Genomic DNA, 14,597 nt, shown 5'->3' on the forward strand with positions numbered 1-14,597 from the left:
AAGGTGCCCAAGCAGAGGTTCCCCTGGAGCCTGTGGTGAGATGGCAGCTGTCCCCCTGCAAGCCACGGAAAAGCACAGTGGATCAGCCCATGAAGGACCACAGTGTAGCAGATGTGGACCTGCATCATGGAGGACCCTGCACCAGGGGAGGTGACTGTTCCTGAAGCAGGCTGTGACTCTATGGCAAGCCTGCACTGGAGCAGTCTGTTCCTGATGAACTGCACCTCATGGGAAGGAGTCACATCAGAGGGTTTTGTGAAGGACTCTCTAACATGGGAGGGACCCTGTGGTGGAGTAGGGGAAGACTATGAGGAGCCCTTTCCCTGAGGAGGAAGGAGCAACAGGAAACAATGTGTGACCAATGATGTTAAAGCCCACTCCCTGTCCCCCTGTGCTGCTGGGAGGAAGGAAGTTGAGGAATGGGGAGTAAAATAATTTGGGACTGGGAAGAAGGGAAAGGTGGGATAAGGTATTAAAGCTCTAGTTTTCGTCTTTGTTCTGTTTAAAGCTGATTAGTGATAAATTAAATTGGCTTTTTCCCCAAGTTGAGTCTGTTTTGCTCATGACCATCCTCCTTGTCCCTGTCTCAACCCATGAGCTTTTAGTTGGGTTTTCTCCTCTCCATCCCACAGTTGGGGGAGGGTTGAGTAAGTGGCTGCATGGTTCTTACTTGTTGGCTGGGTCTAAACCTGGTTCTGACCAGCAGCAAAGATGCTGAGTGGAAAAATTTACCCTGTGTCAAAACTTTACCCAGAGAAATACACAACATCCTTGCTCAGAATGTATAAAGAACGAATCTGTGCCAGTGCACAGGTTTCTCCTGAGGAAGCTGCAGCCGAGGCTGATAACATGCCGGAGCAGGGACCACAGAGGACTAGGACAGAAGAAACTCACATGCTCAGAACAGCAGAAACCATCCCATGTTCCATTCCTTCTTCCCATGTCACTTTTCTCCTTGTCTGAGCATTTGGCACACACTAAACAAGACAAGGGAAATTAGGATAAGGAAGGAAAGGAAGCAGCTAACCAGTGAGGTGAGAATTTGCATTCAGGTATTTCTTTATCTGTACATTCAGATCAGTTGCCAGAAATTTGTGTTGATTGAAAATAAAATTATTTTTAAGTAACTCCCCAGTTCAAGTCTCTTTGCTTACTGCAAGAACCAACTCATTTCTTCACTGCCTCAGCTTTGCATTGACACAGTCTGAAAGCTGATGAAGTTAAAATAGTATTTAATTTGCCTATCCAAAAGGGTGGAAAAGAAGAAAAGTGGCAATTCTCAAGTTGAAAGTACCATGTTTTCTTGAGGTATCACCCAAACTCATGTATTAACTTGAGAAGGAGATGCAGTTTAAGTTCCACCTTCTTCCTCCCTTTCCATGTCTTGGAGACATAAATAACAGGGTTTTTCCAAGCCATTTCTTTTTTCCTAGATTCAATCTGGACATCTTTCAACTTCAGAGGAGAAAGGGGACACTATGATTATTTAACTAAGTAACCTGAAGAAACACAACCTTAATACACACACAATAGCATACATTCCAGTATTCGATACAGTATTAAAAAAAAAATCACTAAACGCAAAAAAAACCTGAAGGAAGGAACAAAAGATCTTGTCATAAAATCATTAAGGCTGGAAAAGACCTCTAGGATCATGAAGTCAAACAATTACCCCCACATTGTTTCAGGATTCTGTACCAGAAACAACTTCCCCTCCACCACTTCTGTCCTTCTATTAGCACCCTTTTTCTCTGAGTAAAATCTCTAATAAACATATTCTGCATGAATGTTAGGGAGGATTGCTCAGGAATTAACCAAGTAAACAAAGATGTCGATAATCCCTATATAGTTGCTAGGCAACAGGTAATCAGAAAGATACTGAGAACAATGGAAATGGTAAATGTGTACAACATTCGCAAATACAAATTGTTTTGAATGCTCCATAATTTGCAGTCAAAAACTATTCATTAGAAGTATTTCATTTTCAGTCTTCCAACAGGTCAGAGTGAATGTCATTATCATCCATTAGTCTCTTCTTCAGGTGAATGGCAAAATGTGGCCAGGGTACTGAAAATTCTGTGGTTTTACTGTTGAAAACCACCATTAGGGATTAAGATGACCTATCACTAACGTGCAAAACCAAAAGGCCTGCTTTTAGTGATTTATTCTGTCTGAATCATGAGATGAAAAGTGTATCAGTGAAACTAAAAAATGTGCTGTCAGCTACATAGGGCTTAAAGGTTTTTTTATTTTCAGACTTACAACAAAAGTTAAAGTCACCTGTATACTTCTCTTCTGCTACACTTCTAATACACTTCTAATACATTTAGATTAAATCCTATTGGCTGCAAACATGGACGAAAATATGAAGCAAAAATACCCACATAAAGAATACTGATACTCAGAATAGTCATCACTGCATATCCTCTCAACAGAAACAGGAAAACAACACGGTTAGGAATTGATTAGAACATTCAAGTGAGATGGGTAGACAGGTCACTAGGAGGAAGGTCATGCAAACACACCTTTTATTCTGCTGGTAACCTAGCCCATTAAACTATTTTCCTGCTTATGGCTTACAACACTCTCTATGCTAGTGTGGAAAACATGATCAAATTTTCAGTGCAACAACCAACAACCTGATTTAGCATTTATACATTAAAAAAATGATTACTTTGTTGGCCCATTGGTGTTTTTTACCCAGTGTCCAAAGTGTAGATCAAAATCCATTGCAAATAATGATTGCACTCATCTTAGGAATACTGCCTTTAAATAGAAATGCTGCCTATGCAAAACAAACAAACAAAGTCTCTTACCTGGGATATTTGTACAATAATTCAATAATTTAATAATAATTTCAATGCACACAATAGGAAAAAAACAAACAACAACAAAAACCCACAAAACCACAAAAAAAACCCTGCCAAGCCTAATGCATATAAGATTATGTGAACAGCACCAAATAAATCCTGCATATTTTTAGGATTCTGTAGACTAAGAATGTAAAAATTTGTATGTGCCCAAGATTTTTTCAGTGCCCACAAGGCACTGGTCTGTATTTATATTAAGATGTACATTTTAAAATTCAAATCATGGAATATTGCCATTCTGTTGCTTGGAGAGTGTTATAGTAACAGCTATAGAACAAAAGTTACCCATGAAAAACCAGTTTATTTTAAGTCAACATTTTTAAAGCAAACTTGGTTATAAAACAGGACAAGCCCTTAAAAACCTGATTTTGACTAACATAAACAAGGTTACTTTTCAAATTCTTCACAATTTAAAGCCATTACTTTCCTTCCTCCATTCCAGTGACATACTGGACACTGCAATGTAAAACTGTGTACTGCACACTTATTTTCAATCTTGCACTTTGTGAGAGTGGTTCTGATCCATGGCTGTGAAGAACAGGCAGACAGTGGCTGTGATGAACACATGCACTCCTTCATAAAGTAGTTTTGGTGAGAAGACACTCCATATGAACAGGTGGTAACGCAGCCCTGTTACCAAAACAATGTAGATGGTGACTGGAATGGAGCGTATTAGGGCGTAGCAGAAACAGCCATGACTCACCGCCGCTGAATTCCTGGTAACAAAAACAGAGGAGTTCATTCTCAGGCAAACTCAGCAAAGACATCAGAGTTCCTCCGCTCTTTAGTATTATTTCACAACACAAAGAATATTCACAGATCTCCCCTTTATGCTAGAAAACAGATTATTGATGCAATAATGTAACTAATAAAGCTTGTCTGTATCACTGCCAAATAAACTGCAACATGTTAAGGGTAAGCAGAGCAACTTTCACTGCAATAAAGGCATCCAGTAGGTTACCTCAAACTTCAAAGGTTCTTTGCTTTACTATACATTGTTCTAATTATTAAAATTTCCATTAAGCAGTTGCAAGATAGCTTTGTCTCTTGTTGGCCTTCCAGCACCTTGCCCCAGAATGTGGGTGCTAAGACACAGAGAAGAGAGACTAAGCTGCCTGCCCAGTACAATGGATAATCAAATGGAGTCCGCTCGCTTTGTAATGTGCATAAAACTTGCCCAAGTGCACTGCTGTCCATAGCCAGTAATACTGTACAAAGCAAGATAAAAACTGTGCAATCCGAAAAGTTTGCAAAGCTAGCTAACAAAACGTTCTACAGAAAATACTATCTTCTTAGGCTTACATGAGCAACACATTGCATTCCTGTCCCAGCAGCTCGTGTCTGTGGGGCCCACTGCACTGCAAGAAATGTCTGCCCCCTGTGTAACACACATGGTTGAAATCTGACACATTGAGCTATTCTGGTGGGTGACAAGAGTCAGATGAAAATGGAATTGAAAGTATTTTCTGCGCTACAATTTTTCTCCCTCCCCTGAGATACCAACTCACAGCAATAATGCTGGTTTGGCATGTGTTCACTTTCCCCAGACTACATCTGCAGAGACTAATTCACACCAAGTTCAGATGCTTACCTGCTAAAAAAAAAACCCAAAGGAATAAAGCTATTTAACTGGAATAATAAGCAGAACATTTTCCCCTTCCCATCAAAATATTTTACATTACCAGTCCCCGAAAGAACACACTGGCAAAAAGTGGAAATTCTTTACACTGAAATCATGATCTAAGAATCTGTTCTGCTCGTCCCAGTTCTTAATTTTGATCTTGTTCCAAGTAATAAAAATTTAAGATGACTAGCACTTCTGTGAGATGTAAATTAGTCACTTATGACTAAGTAAGATACAGAATGCAGAATTTTACATAAACCATTAAACTGACTATTCTTTAAATGAAAAAAAAAAAAAAAAATAGGATACAGTCCTGTTTTCCAGCAACATTGAGCGAAATTCCCAAGGCTTTCAGTTGAAGGAAGAAAGGCCATGAAAGCAGATTTTTAAAATCAGCTAAGAACAGCAGGTGTGAATGATTGCAAAACATACATTCAGTTCACAGAAAACTACTTCCCTTGCTGCTTAGCCAGGGAAATTGTGACTTGGAAGTGAACTAGGCAGCTCCCTGATTCCACATAACTATCTTAGTCTTCAGTGAGCTTGTATAAATAACCAGCTTTATGTTTAATAATTGATTTTGTTGATGAGGAATAAACAAACTGCAGTTCACTCAGTCTTAGCTGTTTTCATCCTGGTTTCAATAAAAACAATATTTATAGTAATTAGATGATACAACTAAATAAACAGATAAGTCAGGTAAGGAAACAGACAATATTTAAAAAATTTTCTAGAGTAAAAAAATGCACTTGATAGACCAGCTAGATGAAGGCTTTCAGCGGCTGTGGCTGTTACATGTATTGAGCTCAATGATGGAATTTTCAAGGGGATACTAAAAGAGAGAAGTTAGCGTGTACATGAATTTATACATCCTTTCAAGACTTACGCATACTCCTTTCAAGAGCCCTGCATTTCAAATTGAAATTTCACTTTCTATTTTTACATAGTCTATGCTCACCTAACAACACATGTATTACTCTACTGTGAGAATCATAAGTCAATGGTATTACAAATTTTAAGAACATGTACTTTGACAATTTTTAAGAAACTGGGTAGAAGATCATTTTTAATCCAGTATCTGTGCTTTCACTCCTTTGGCTTAAAGATTAGGCAGACATTTTAGATATTTGTATTACATATTGGAATGAGAGCACACAGTAATCTTTACTAGTAACATTACAATTCTGAATTTTCACATTGTAATTACTAGCAAAGTATTCCTAACTCAGTGAGTAAGTGGTACAATTATTTCTGTATTCTTATATAGTAAAAGTAACAAACTGTTTTCCACTTCTGTAATGACTTTACTTCCGAAAGGTCTCAGCACTCAATCTCTCAACAAAATACAGATGCCCACCTGCAGAGGGAAATCTTGGACAGTTTCACAGTGTAACAGTGTAGCAGGCAATTTAGAGAAGGCAACAGAAGCACACTGTATCCATAAAGTTAAACTGTTACTAGGGTTCGATAGCAGCATAATTTGTTGTATTTTGGAGCTTGTGTAAGTGTTCACATCTATGTTGCTGCAGAAGCAGCACCAGAATGACTGAGCACAAGCAGTTAGACCTGCTCAGCTATTCTGATGCTGAGGCAATGACTCAGCTCTTTGAGCACAGCACCATTTTTTTTGTCTTGCTTCTGCTGGGCACCCAATTTGCTCAATATCTAAGAACAGTGACTTCTGGTGATCCTTTTGTTCATTCTACACACACAGAGTGACTGCAGGGTACATGGCTTCACCAGGCCACAAGGAACACAATGGCCAGGGATCAGACTGCTGCTGATAACGTGACCAAGACAATCCAGGTAGTTAGCTGGTTCCTGACTTATTCCATAGGAAAGTATCAGAAGAGCACCAAAAGACAGCTGCGCAAGATTACAGGACCCATCTAAAGCATTAACTGAACTGTCCCCACAATAGTTAAATGTCTTTTCTTATTTAAAGGAGGAGAGAATAGAGGGATGTAAACTGTACAGACTACGTACATGTTCTGATAGAACCAGACCAATATTAAGGCCTCTGCATGATGCAGGAGTGAAAAAATATGTACTCAAGTCTCTACTACTGAGCTCATTTAGCAACTTAGCTTCTGGGGGCGTTATTGAGAAATCCAAATGGACTAAAGATTACAAGACATATCCAGACTTCATGTGAGATCAATGCTGAAGACTGCTAGATCCAGAAAAAACAATGTCTTTGGAGACTTTTGAGGCAGAGAGAACTATAGACTCACATCCCTGAACACACCATATTTGGACTTCAAACATGAAGTAGAGTCTAAAGAACATATTGGTTTTCTGCAAAAATCCTCTCCTTTATTTGAATATTTAATACCGAGAAAAACATGGCCAAGGAATAGTGCTGTTAGTAGGTTTTCTGCTTCTTTGGATCTCCTAAATCCTAACTGCCCACGTTTTGTCAACAAATCTTTCACCTTTCAATCCATATCTAAGGTGCTATTAAAATGAGTAACACAAGGTCTGTAAAACGAAAACAATATTATGCCAAAAACATGAAAGAAAACCAAATTTTCTTGTAAAGACAGATTTCCTAGATCTACAGAATACTTGGCAGATGGTGACACAAGTTTTGTAGTTTAAAAATCAAGCCAAAAACCTCCACAGACAGCTCTACAAATTTTTCCACAAGCAATTTTAAAATACTTCTCTATATTGTTCCAATCTTTGTTCTAACTCACCAAATTAAACAAAAATTTTAGAAATATTCAAGTATAGGAGTGAGGAATACTCCAGAACTGTAATTTTCCTGGGACTAGGGGAGGAGGGTCACATCTGCAGTTTCAGTATGAAATGAGCTGAATCCTTTCAACAAAAGTTATCCTCCAGCATTTCTGCCCTTCCAGCTCCTCTTTTCTAGCTGAATATCACTGCCTAGACTACCTCTGACTGGGGATACTGAATTTGCACATTTGAAGGCAATTTTTACTGTAATTTTTTTTTTACTGCACCAGTGTAACTTTTTTTTTTCCTAGGCTTTCTGCATTTTCAGTTCACAAAACTTACCTGTTCAGTGTGCTCTGAAAATTAGTTGGCACTTGGTAGACATCTGTCTTGTGTATATTAATAAAGGGTTGCAATCAGAAACAAAAACTGTAGCGCTCCAAGTGTCTAACATCAATCTACAAGAAAATCCTCTGATCTAAGCAAATATCAGTTAGGTTAGATCTGCTGTATCTCTCTAACACGCCCTACTCTCACCTAGTATAATTCTTACAGGGCTATTTCACATTATAGCATATGATCTTGCAGTGTCATGGAAAAAACATTTTATATTTTTAGCAGATCCAAGGGAACCAAGAGTTCTTTGGAAATTTACATTATCAACTCTGGTATAGACTATCAATCAGAACACCATTAACTCTATAAATTCACAATTTTTGACACCAAACCCTATCAACGGACTGGCGTCAAAAGGACAGCTGACAGCAAGCTAAAAGGGTTGTTAGAGTATATCCTACAACCATGGAAATGAAGGAACTTGGAGATGACCATTGATCTTCCCGTCTGGGCCTCTTTCCCAGTAAGAAAGGCATAGAAGCTAAAACTACCTGAGCAAGGTCAGGTGTCCATGGCAGTAAGTTAACAGTGGACTGTAGTATAGGATTCTGCAGGTTCTCACAAAGACTTAGCTGTAAAAGGCTATTAAGACCTGAAACTTAAATTCTCTTCATCTCAACATCAAGAGTATGAAAAGCAGGATCATGTAAATGGTTTTGCCTTTTTTCACTGCTGGCATAATCTTTTGTGCTGGGAACTTTCTGTCAGAAGGAGAAGTAGTCTCAGACACCTGGCAGAACTAACTCCTCTCACTGGCCCTGGGCCAGAAGGCCTGAACAGCGACTCTGAATGGCTACTACCATCATTTTACTGCTAGGGCAAGAAATCAACTGTACCAAGTCAAAAGTAGGATCCCACAGGGAATTATACCAGGCCCCAAGCTGTTCAACACTTGCTCAAGTATACCAGATAATAGGATTGAAAGAATCCTCACCAAGTTTGTTGATTACACTACACTGGGAGGTGAGGCAGACATGTCAGAAGGGAAAGCCATCTTACAGAGAGACCCGGACAGGCTAAAAGAGGAGGCTACCAGGAACTGTATGAAGTTTAACAAAGACAAGGGCGAAGTCCTGCACCTGAAATGGAATAACCAAAGGGCACAGTTCAAGCTCAGATCTATGTGGCTGGGGAACAGCCTTGCTCAAAGGGACCTGGGAGTGCTGGTGGACAACAGTCTGAACATGAGTCAGCAAAGCGCCCAATCAGCTGTAGTATCAAAGGCTGTATCTGCAGGGACATTACTAGCAGAGATGGAGAGCTGATCACCCCATTCTAATCAGTGCTTGTCAGGCCACAGCTGGAATACCGTGCTCAGTTCCAATCTCCACAATTAAAAAAAGATGAGGAAAAGACTGGAGGGGGTCCAAACGAGGACTGGAAATGATCAAGGCAAGACTTCAGGCGTTAGGCCTCTTCTCCCTGGAAAAAGGTCAGGGAAACCTCAACCCAGTATCCCAGGACCTAAAGGGTTTCTACAAAGAGGACAGAGCTCTTCACCGGTACCATATGCAGAAGACAAGAGGCACTGGGGACAAGTTGCACTGGGAGAGGTTTCATCTCAGTACAAGAAGGATGTTTTTTACAGCAAGAACAAACCATCACCAGAACAATCTCTCCAGGGATATGGTAGTGTCTCCATCACTGGAGATCTTCCAGATGCAACTGGACAGGATACTAGATGACGTAACTGAGGTTCCCTTTCCCATATAAGATTGGATCAGATGATCTGTTGATATCACTTCTATTCTGAGCTATTCTATGGTTCTGTAAAGCAATGCTTGCTTTTTTGCACTGGGGGAAGACCTAGTTTTTTCCTGTATTTTTCCATTACAGTAACTGTTTTTAAACTTGTGACTTAAATAAAATAACAACTCTCTCCTTAAATTACTCCTGCCACCCCAGCAACATACACATTTGAGAAGTGCTTGTGCACTTTAAGAAAAGGTGTGATAAAAGAAGACAGAAAAATCCTGGATAAATGCAGAAGGATAGTATCCCATGTACAGTCCTACACACAGCTAACAGAACCAAAAAGTCAGTTTATGCTGGCCACAGAATAGAAAAGAACAGAAAAATAATGGTGAAAAAGAAAAAAAATCTGCAAGGAAGAACAGTAAGATAAGGCCATTGACAGTAAAAATTAGAGGGAACATCTAGAAACATTTCTACAATAAAGCAGCATGCAGGCAGAAGTCTACATAGTCGTCTCATTCCAGAAGTGTCCATTTGAATGGCTCTGCTCCTATTTGAGGAGTCATAGAAACCACTAAAAAACCAGATTAATCATGCAGCCCTTACTAGCTGTAGAGAAGAAAGAAAATTGGTAATATGTTTCCATCTGAAAAATTCTGTTACAGAATTATGAGGAAGGAATATCCAAGGTACTGAAGAGAAAGGAGAAAGAATTCCTTCAGTGTACTGTGTATACCCATGCAGTGTACCAGAATGTTGCCCCCAACTTTCTACACAGCTTCTTCTATTGCAATATGCAGCAGATTCACCTTCACAGACTCATTCCTTGTGGGGCAATAAGATGACTTCTGGAACTATGCAAGGATACTCTTACTCAGCCCAAGTATCATACACACTTTTAACTGTGGCAAGTTTATAGGAGTGCTGGACTTACAAATAATTTGCGTAAGGTTGAATAATTAAAGCCAACAATACTCAAATTTAGCATAAAGCCCGCATAGCTCCACACACTTTCTCTTGCAAGCAAAATGGTTTATAGGAGGACCTGTAAACTCATACTGTAGGATCCCTGCAAAGGAAGAAAAAAAGCCAATACCATGAAGCACAAAAGGAACAGTTAAGAAAAACAGTTTCACCATTAATTAACTGCCAAGGTCAATCTAGTCTTGAGGAAAATACCTTTGTATAATCACTATACACTCTCTTCACTCACTCTGGCATTCTCTAGGCAGGAAAGCAAAAAAATCACCACAGGATTTGCCCCCTCCCTGGAGGTGTTTAAGACCAGTCTGGATGAGGCTTGTGCAGCCTGGTCTAGTGTGAAGTGTCCCTGCTCATAGCAGGGAGGTTGGAACCTGACGATATTTAAAGTCCCTTCCAACCTGCACTAATCTATGATTCTATGTTTTTTCATGCCATAGCTTTGATGATACTCTCATGCTAATCTTGGCTCTGACACAGAAAATGTAAAGTAAACAGACAGACACAACTTTCAGAAGATTGAAGAAGTTACTTTGAGGTTTAAGTATGTTCTCTGGCCAAGAAACCTAAAAAGACAGCTCTTAGAAAAATGTGGACATCACCTGTTGGACAGAGAAAGGCAGAGAGAGAAAAGGTGGCAGAAAGAATGAGGGCAACAGAGAGGAAAAGGGAAAGACAGAGAACAAAAAGGAGAGAGAAGAGCAGACAGCTGAGAGTGCAGGAGGGGCAGGGTGAGGGAGAGAGAGAAGCAGGAGAATTGAGAGGGAGAAAATAAGCACAAGTAAGAGAAAGCGTGTGAGTGAAGAAACAAGGTGAGATGTAGTGAACAAGTAGGATGAAACAGGGGAAGAGGAGGAAGGTCAGAGACAGAAACAGAAGAAACACAGGAGAAGGATGGAGACATGGAGAGAATGCAAGGGAGAATGGGTAGGGAGAGGAAAAGAGAAAGGGAGTGAGAAAGTGAGATACAAAAGGAGAGAGAGCAAGAGAGAAAGGAGGAAATAGAGCATAAGAGAAAGAAAAAGAGAAAACAATCTGAAAAAGAGTGAAAAAGAATAGGAAAGAGGAAAATAAAAAGGTAGAAACAGAATATGCCTGAAGAGAACCGCATGTGCAAGGGAAAAAGAAGGAAAGGGGAGATGCTGGGCAAGTAAGAGAGGGTGGGGAAGAGGGCTGGAGAGAAAAAAAATGAAAGAAAGCAAAAGAGCACATGTTGGCCAAAGAGAGAGATAAGGTGGAGACAGAGCCTGAGAAAGAAGGGAGTGCAGAAAAAGGGAGAGAGGAACATCTAGGAAGGCAGAAAATCAGCAAAGAGAACAAAAAAGAGCACAATGGGCACAGTGACATTGGAAGAGACAGGAGGAAGTAAGAGAGATGAGGGGGCTGCGTGGGAAGGAGTAGAGAAAACACAATTCAGAGAGAGGGGAATAAAGAGGAAGAGACAAATGTGCAGCAAGATGGGAAAAGCAGAAAGAAAGAGCAAACAAGACAAAAAGATCGGGAAAGGGAAAGACAGCAAACGAGAAGGAGAATGCAAGATAGACAGACTGAGTGAGAGGCAAAAGGATAGAAATATAAGCAGAGGCAAAGAAAACCAGAGTATGATTGAGAGAAAAAAGAGCAGATAGAAAAGAGTGTGAGAGAAATAAAGTGAGTCAGGCAGAGGGAGAGAAAAACAAAGGTAAGACAGCAAGCAAGGAAAGGAGAGGAAAAGAGCAAGCATAGGCACAGATTGACAAGGAGTGAATAGAGAGAAGGACGTAAAAGCAAAGAGGCAGAGGGAAAGACATTGAAGTAAAGATAAAAGGGAATGAGACACAGTGGGACAGATTCAGAGTAAGAAGGGAAGAAAGGGACAGCAGCAGGGACAGAGAGCATGAGAATGAGAGGGGAGCAGGCAAATGAAGAGGAGAGAGTGAGCAAGGAAGCAGAAGGCAAAGGTAAAGCCAGTGAGGAAGACAAAGGGAAAATGTGACTTGGAAAGACTGACAAGGAGAGAAAGGGAAAAAATGGAGAGGGAAAATGCAATAGGTAAAGAGAAGAAGAGGAAAAAAGAGAGAGAAAGGAAAAGACAGTGAATGGGAAAGAGCAAATGAGAGGAAAAGCATGAGTGAACAGGTGAGAGTGGAAGAGGGAATAAGTGTGGGGAGAGGGAAGAGCAAGAAGAACAAAGACCCACATAGAGAGGAGAGGAAAAATCAGGAGCAAGCAGTTGCACACAGCTTATGAGTTCTTTGTTACAGCTGCTGCCTGATAAGAAAGGGTTAAGTACCTGTATAGCTGGTAGGCCTTGAGCATAACTAAGGGACACAGCACTTCATGCAGAAGGGTGCAATGAATGGATCCTCATCTCAATTCAGACTAGCCTAAACATTCTCATGCATAGTAGTGATGCACTGGAGCACATTCTCCAACAGCTCTTGGAGCAGCTACCCCAGATTGAGTTTTGGATGGCAGATGAAGGCCTGTAGGTCCTCAGCTGCAGGGATTGCACAGGGCCTCTCCCTAAGGCTTGCAGAGGTCTTCTTTCCTGCAGCAGATAAGCTGTTGAAGAGCTGAGTCATCAAGCGGAGTTATGGGACAGAGTGAGTAGGCTCTGCAGCATCAGAGAGGATGAAAGGGAGACATGATCTTGTCAGAGACTCTATAGCTTCAAGGGCCCTGGACCCAAACTGGAGTGCAGACACAGGAGAAGTCTGGCCCTAGCAGAATGGTGAGTGAAAACTCTGTGGAATGCCAAGGCTGGAAGACAGCGATTTCTGGGATCAAGAGAAAAACCTCTGCTCCACTTTCAACTATGAAACACTGTCTTCCAAAGCTGAGGAGCATCTAGGTGTGCTTTCAAGAGAGCTTAGAGGTCAGGATTACAGAGCAGACCAGTAAAGGTGATACTGTAATGGGTATCTACTATACACTGCCTGATCAGGAAGAGCAAGTAGGTAAGATCTTGTACATATAGCAATAAGTAGCCTCATGTTTGCAGGCCACGGTCCTCTTGACCTACTTCAACCACTCCAATATCTGCTGGAGGGACAATGCAGCAGGGCATAAGCAATCGAGGAGGTTTCTGGAGAGAATCAATGAGGTGCGTTGCTGGACCTCATATTACAAGCAGGTCTACTTGCTAGCGCTGTGAAATTCAGGCTTGGCTGCAGTGACCATGAGATGGAGACTCCCAAGAAGAGTTAAGATGGCAAATAGCAAGATCACAACCCTTGATGTCAGGAAAAGAGATTTTGGCCTCTCCAGAGATCTGCTTAAAAATCCTATGTGAAAAGATGCTGGAGGGAAGAGAGATCCAAGAAAACAGGCTGGTATTTAAAGATACCCTCTTCAAAGCTCAAGAGTAGTTCAACTCAGTGAGCAGGAATTTAGGCACAAATGCCAGGATGCCTGCATGGATGAACAGGATGAGCTCCTGGCAAAATTCGACCATGAAAAGGAACTATACAGAAGGTAGAAGCAGGGACAGGTAACCTGGCAGGAATACAGAGACATTGTCTGAGCATACATAGATGCAGTTAGAAATAGCCAAAGGCCACCTGGAATTGAATCTGGCATGAGCTGTCAAATGCAACAAGAAGGGCTTCTATACAAGTATATGAATGGCAAAGACTGATTGAGGAAAATGTGTTCCTGCTGCTAAAGGCAGCAAGGGATCTGGTGACACAACACATGGAAAATGCTGAAATACTGAATACCTTCTTCACCTCAGTCTTCGCTAATAAAACTGTTCTTCAGAAATCTGAACACTCACAGACCCAGAGAAGGTAGCCAGCAAGACTCAGCCCTGGTGGAAAAGGATCAGGTCAGAGAATACTTTAGCAAACTGGACATACATTTTTACTGAAGGATGATTGAGCACTGGCACAGGAAGCCCAAGGAGGTTGTGGAGTCTCAATCCTTGGAGATATTCAAAGCCATCTGATCATGGTTCTCAACAAGAGGCTTTAGGTGTCCCTGCTGGAGCAGAGGTTGGACAAGATGACCTCCAGAGGTCCCTTCCAAACTCAACCATTCTGTGCTTCTACATGGATGAGAATGGTATGAGAATGAAAGGAAGGAGCAAGAAGGAAAGAGGGAGGCAGGGCACAGAGGCAATGGAAAAGCAAGCAACTCAAAAAGTGGCAGAAGGAAAGAGCGAGAGGGAAAGGGAGCAATCAAGATTAAAGAACAGGAAGAAGAAAAGGGAGCTAGAGGGGTAAAGCATGAACAAGAGTGATCAGGACAAGGAGGAAAACAGAGACAGAAAAGGGAAGAGAGACAGAAGGAAAGACAGCAATTGGGAGGGAAAGAGAAAATAAGAGAAAGAGGCCAAGCAAGTGGGAAGGTGAAAATGGACGTGAACG

The 14,597-nt window shown here is 41.0% G+C and overlaps 1 protein-coding gene across 2 annotated transcripts in view; it reads right to left on the minus strand.

Moving 5' to 3' along the window:
- Positions 1–2,228: 2,228 nt before the first annotated feature.
- PIGG (phosphatidylinositol glycan anchor biosynthesis class G) overlaps positions 2,229–14,597 on the minus strand; it is a 101,149-nt gene continuing 88,780 nt past the window's right edge. For both annotated transcript variants that reach the window (XM_051642665.1, XM_051642664.1), the window contains one exon: positions 2,229–3,586. In XM_051642665.1, coding sequence (XP_051498625.1) covers positions 3,361–3,586 — 226 coding nt within the window. In that variant the 3' untranslated portion in view covers positions 2,229–3,360. The remainder of the gene's footprint in view (positions 3,587–14,597) is intronic.

Source organism: Apus apus, chromosome Z (assembly GCF_020740795.1).
Source record: "Apus apus isolate bApuApu2 chromosome Z, bApuApu2.pri.cur, whole genome shotgun sequence".
NCBI lineage: Eukaryota > Metazoa > Chordata > Aves > Apodiformes > Apodidae > Apus > Apus apus.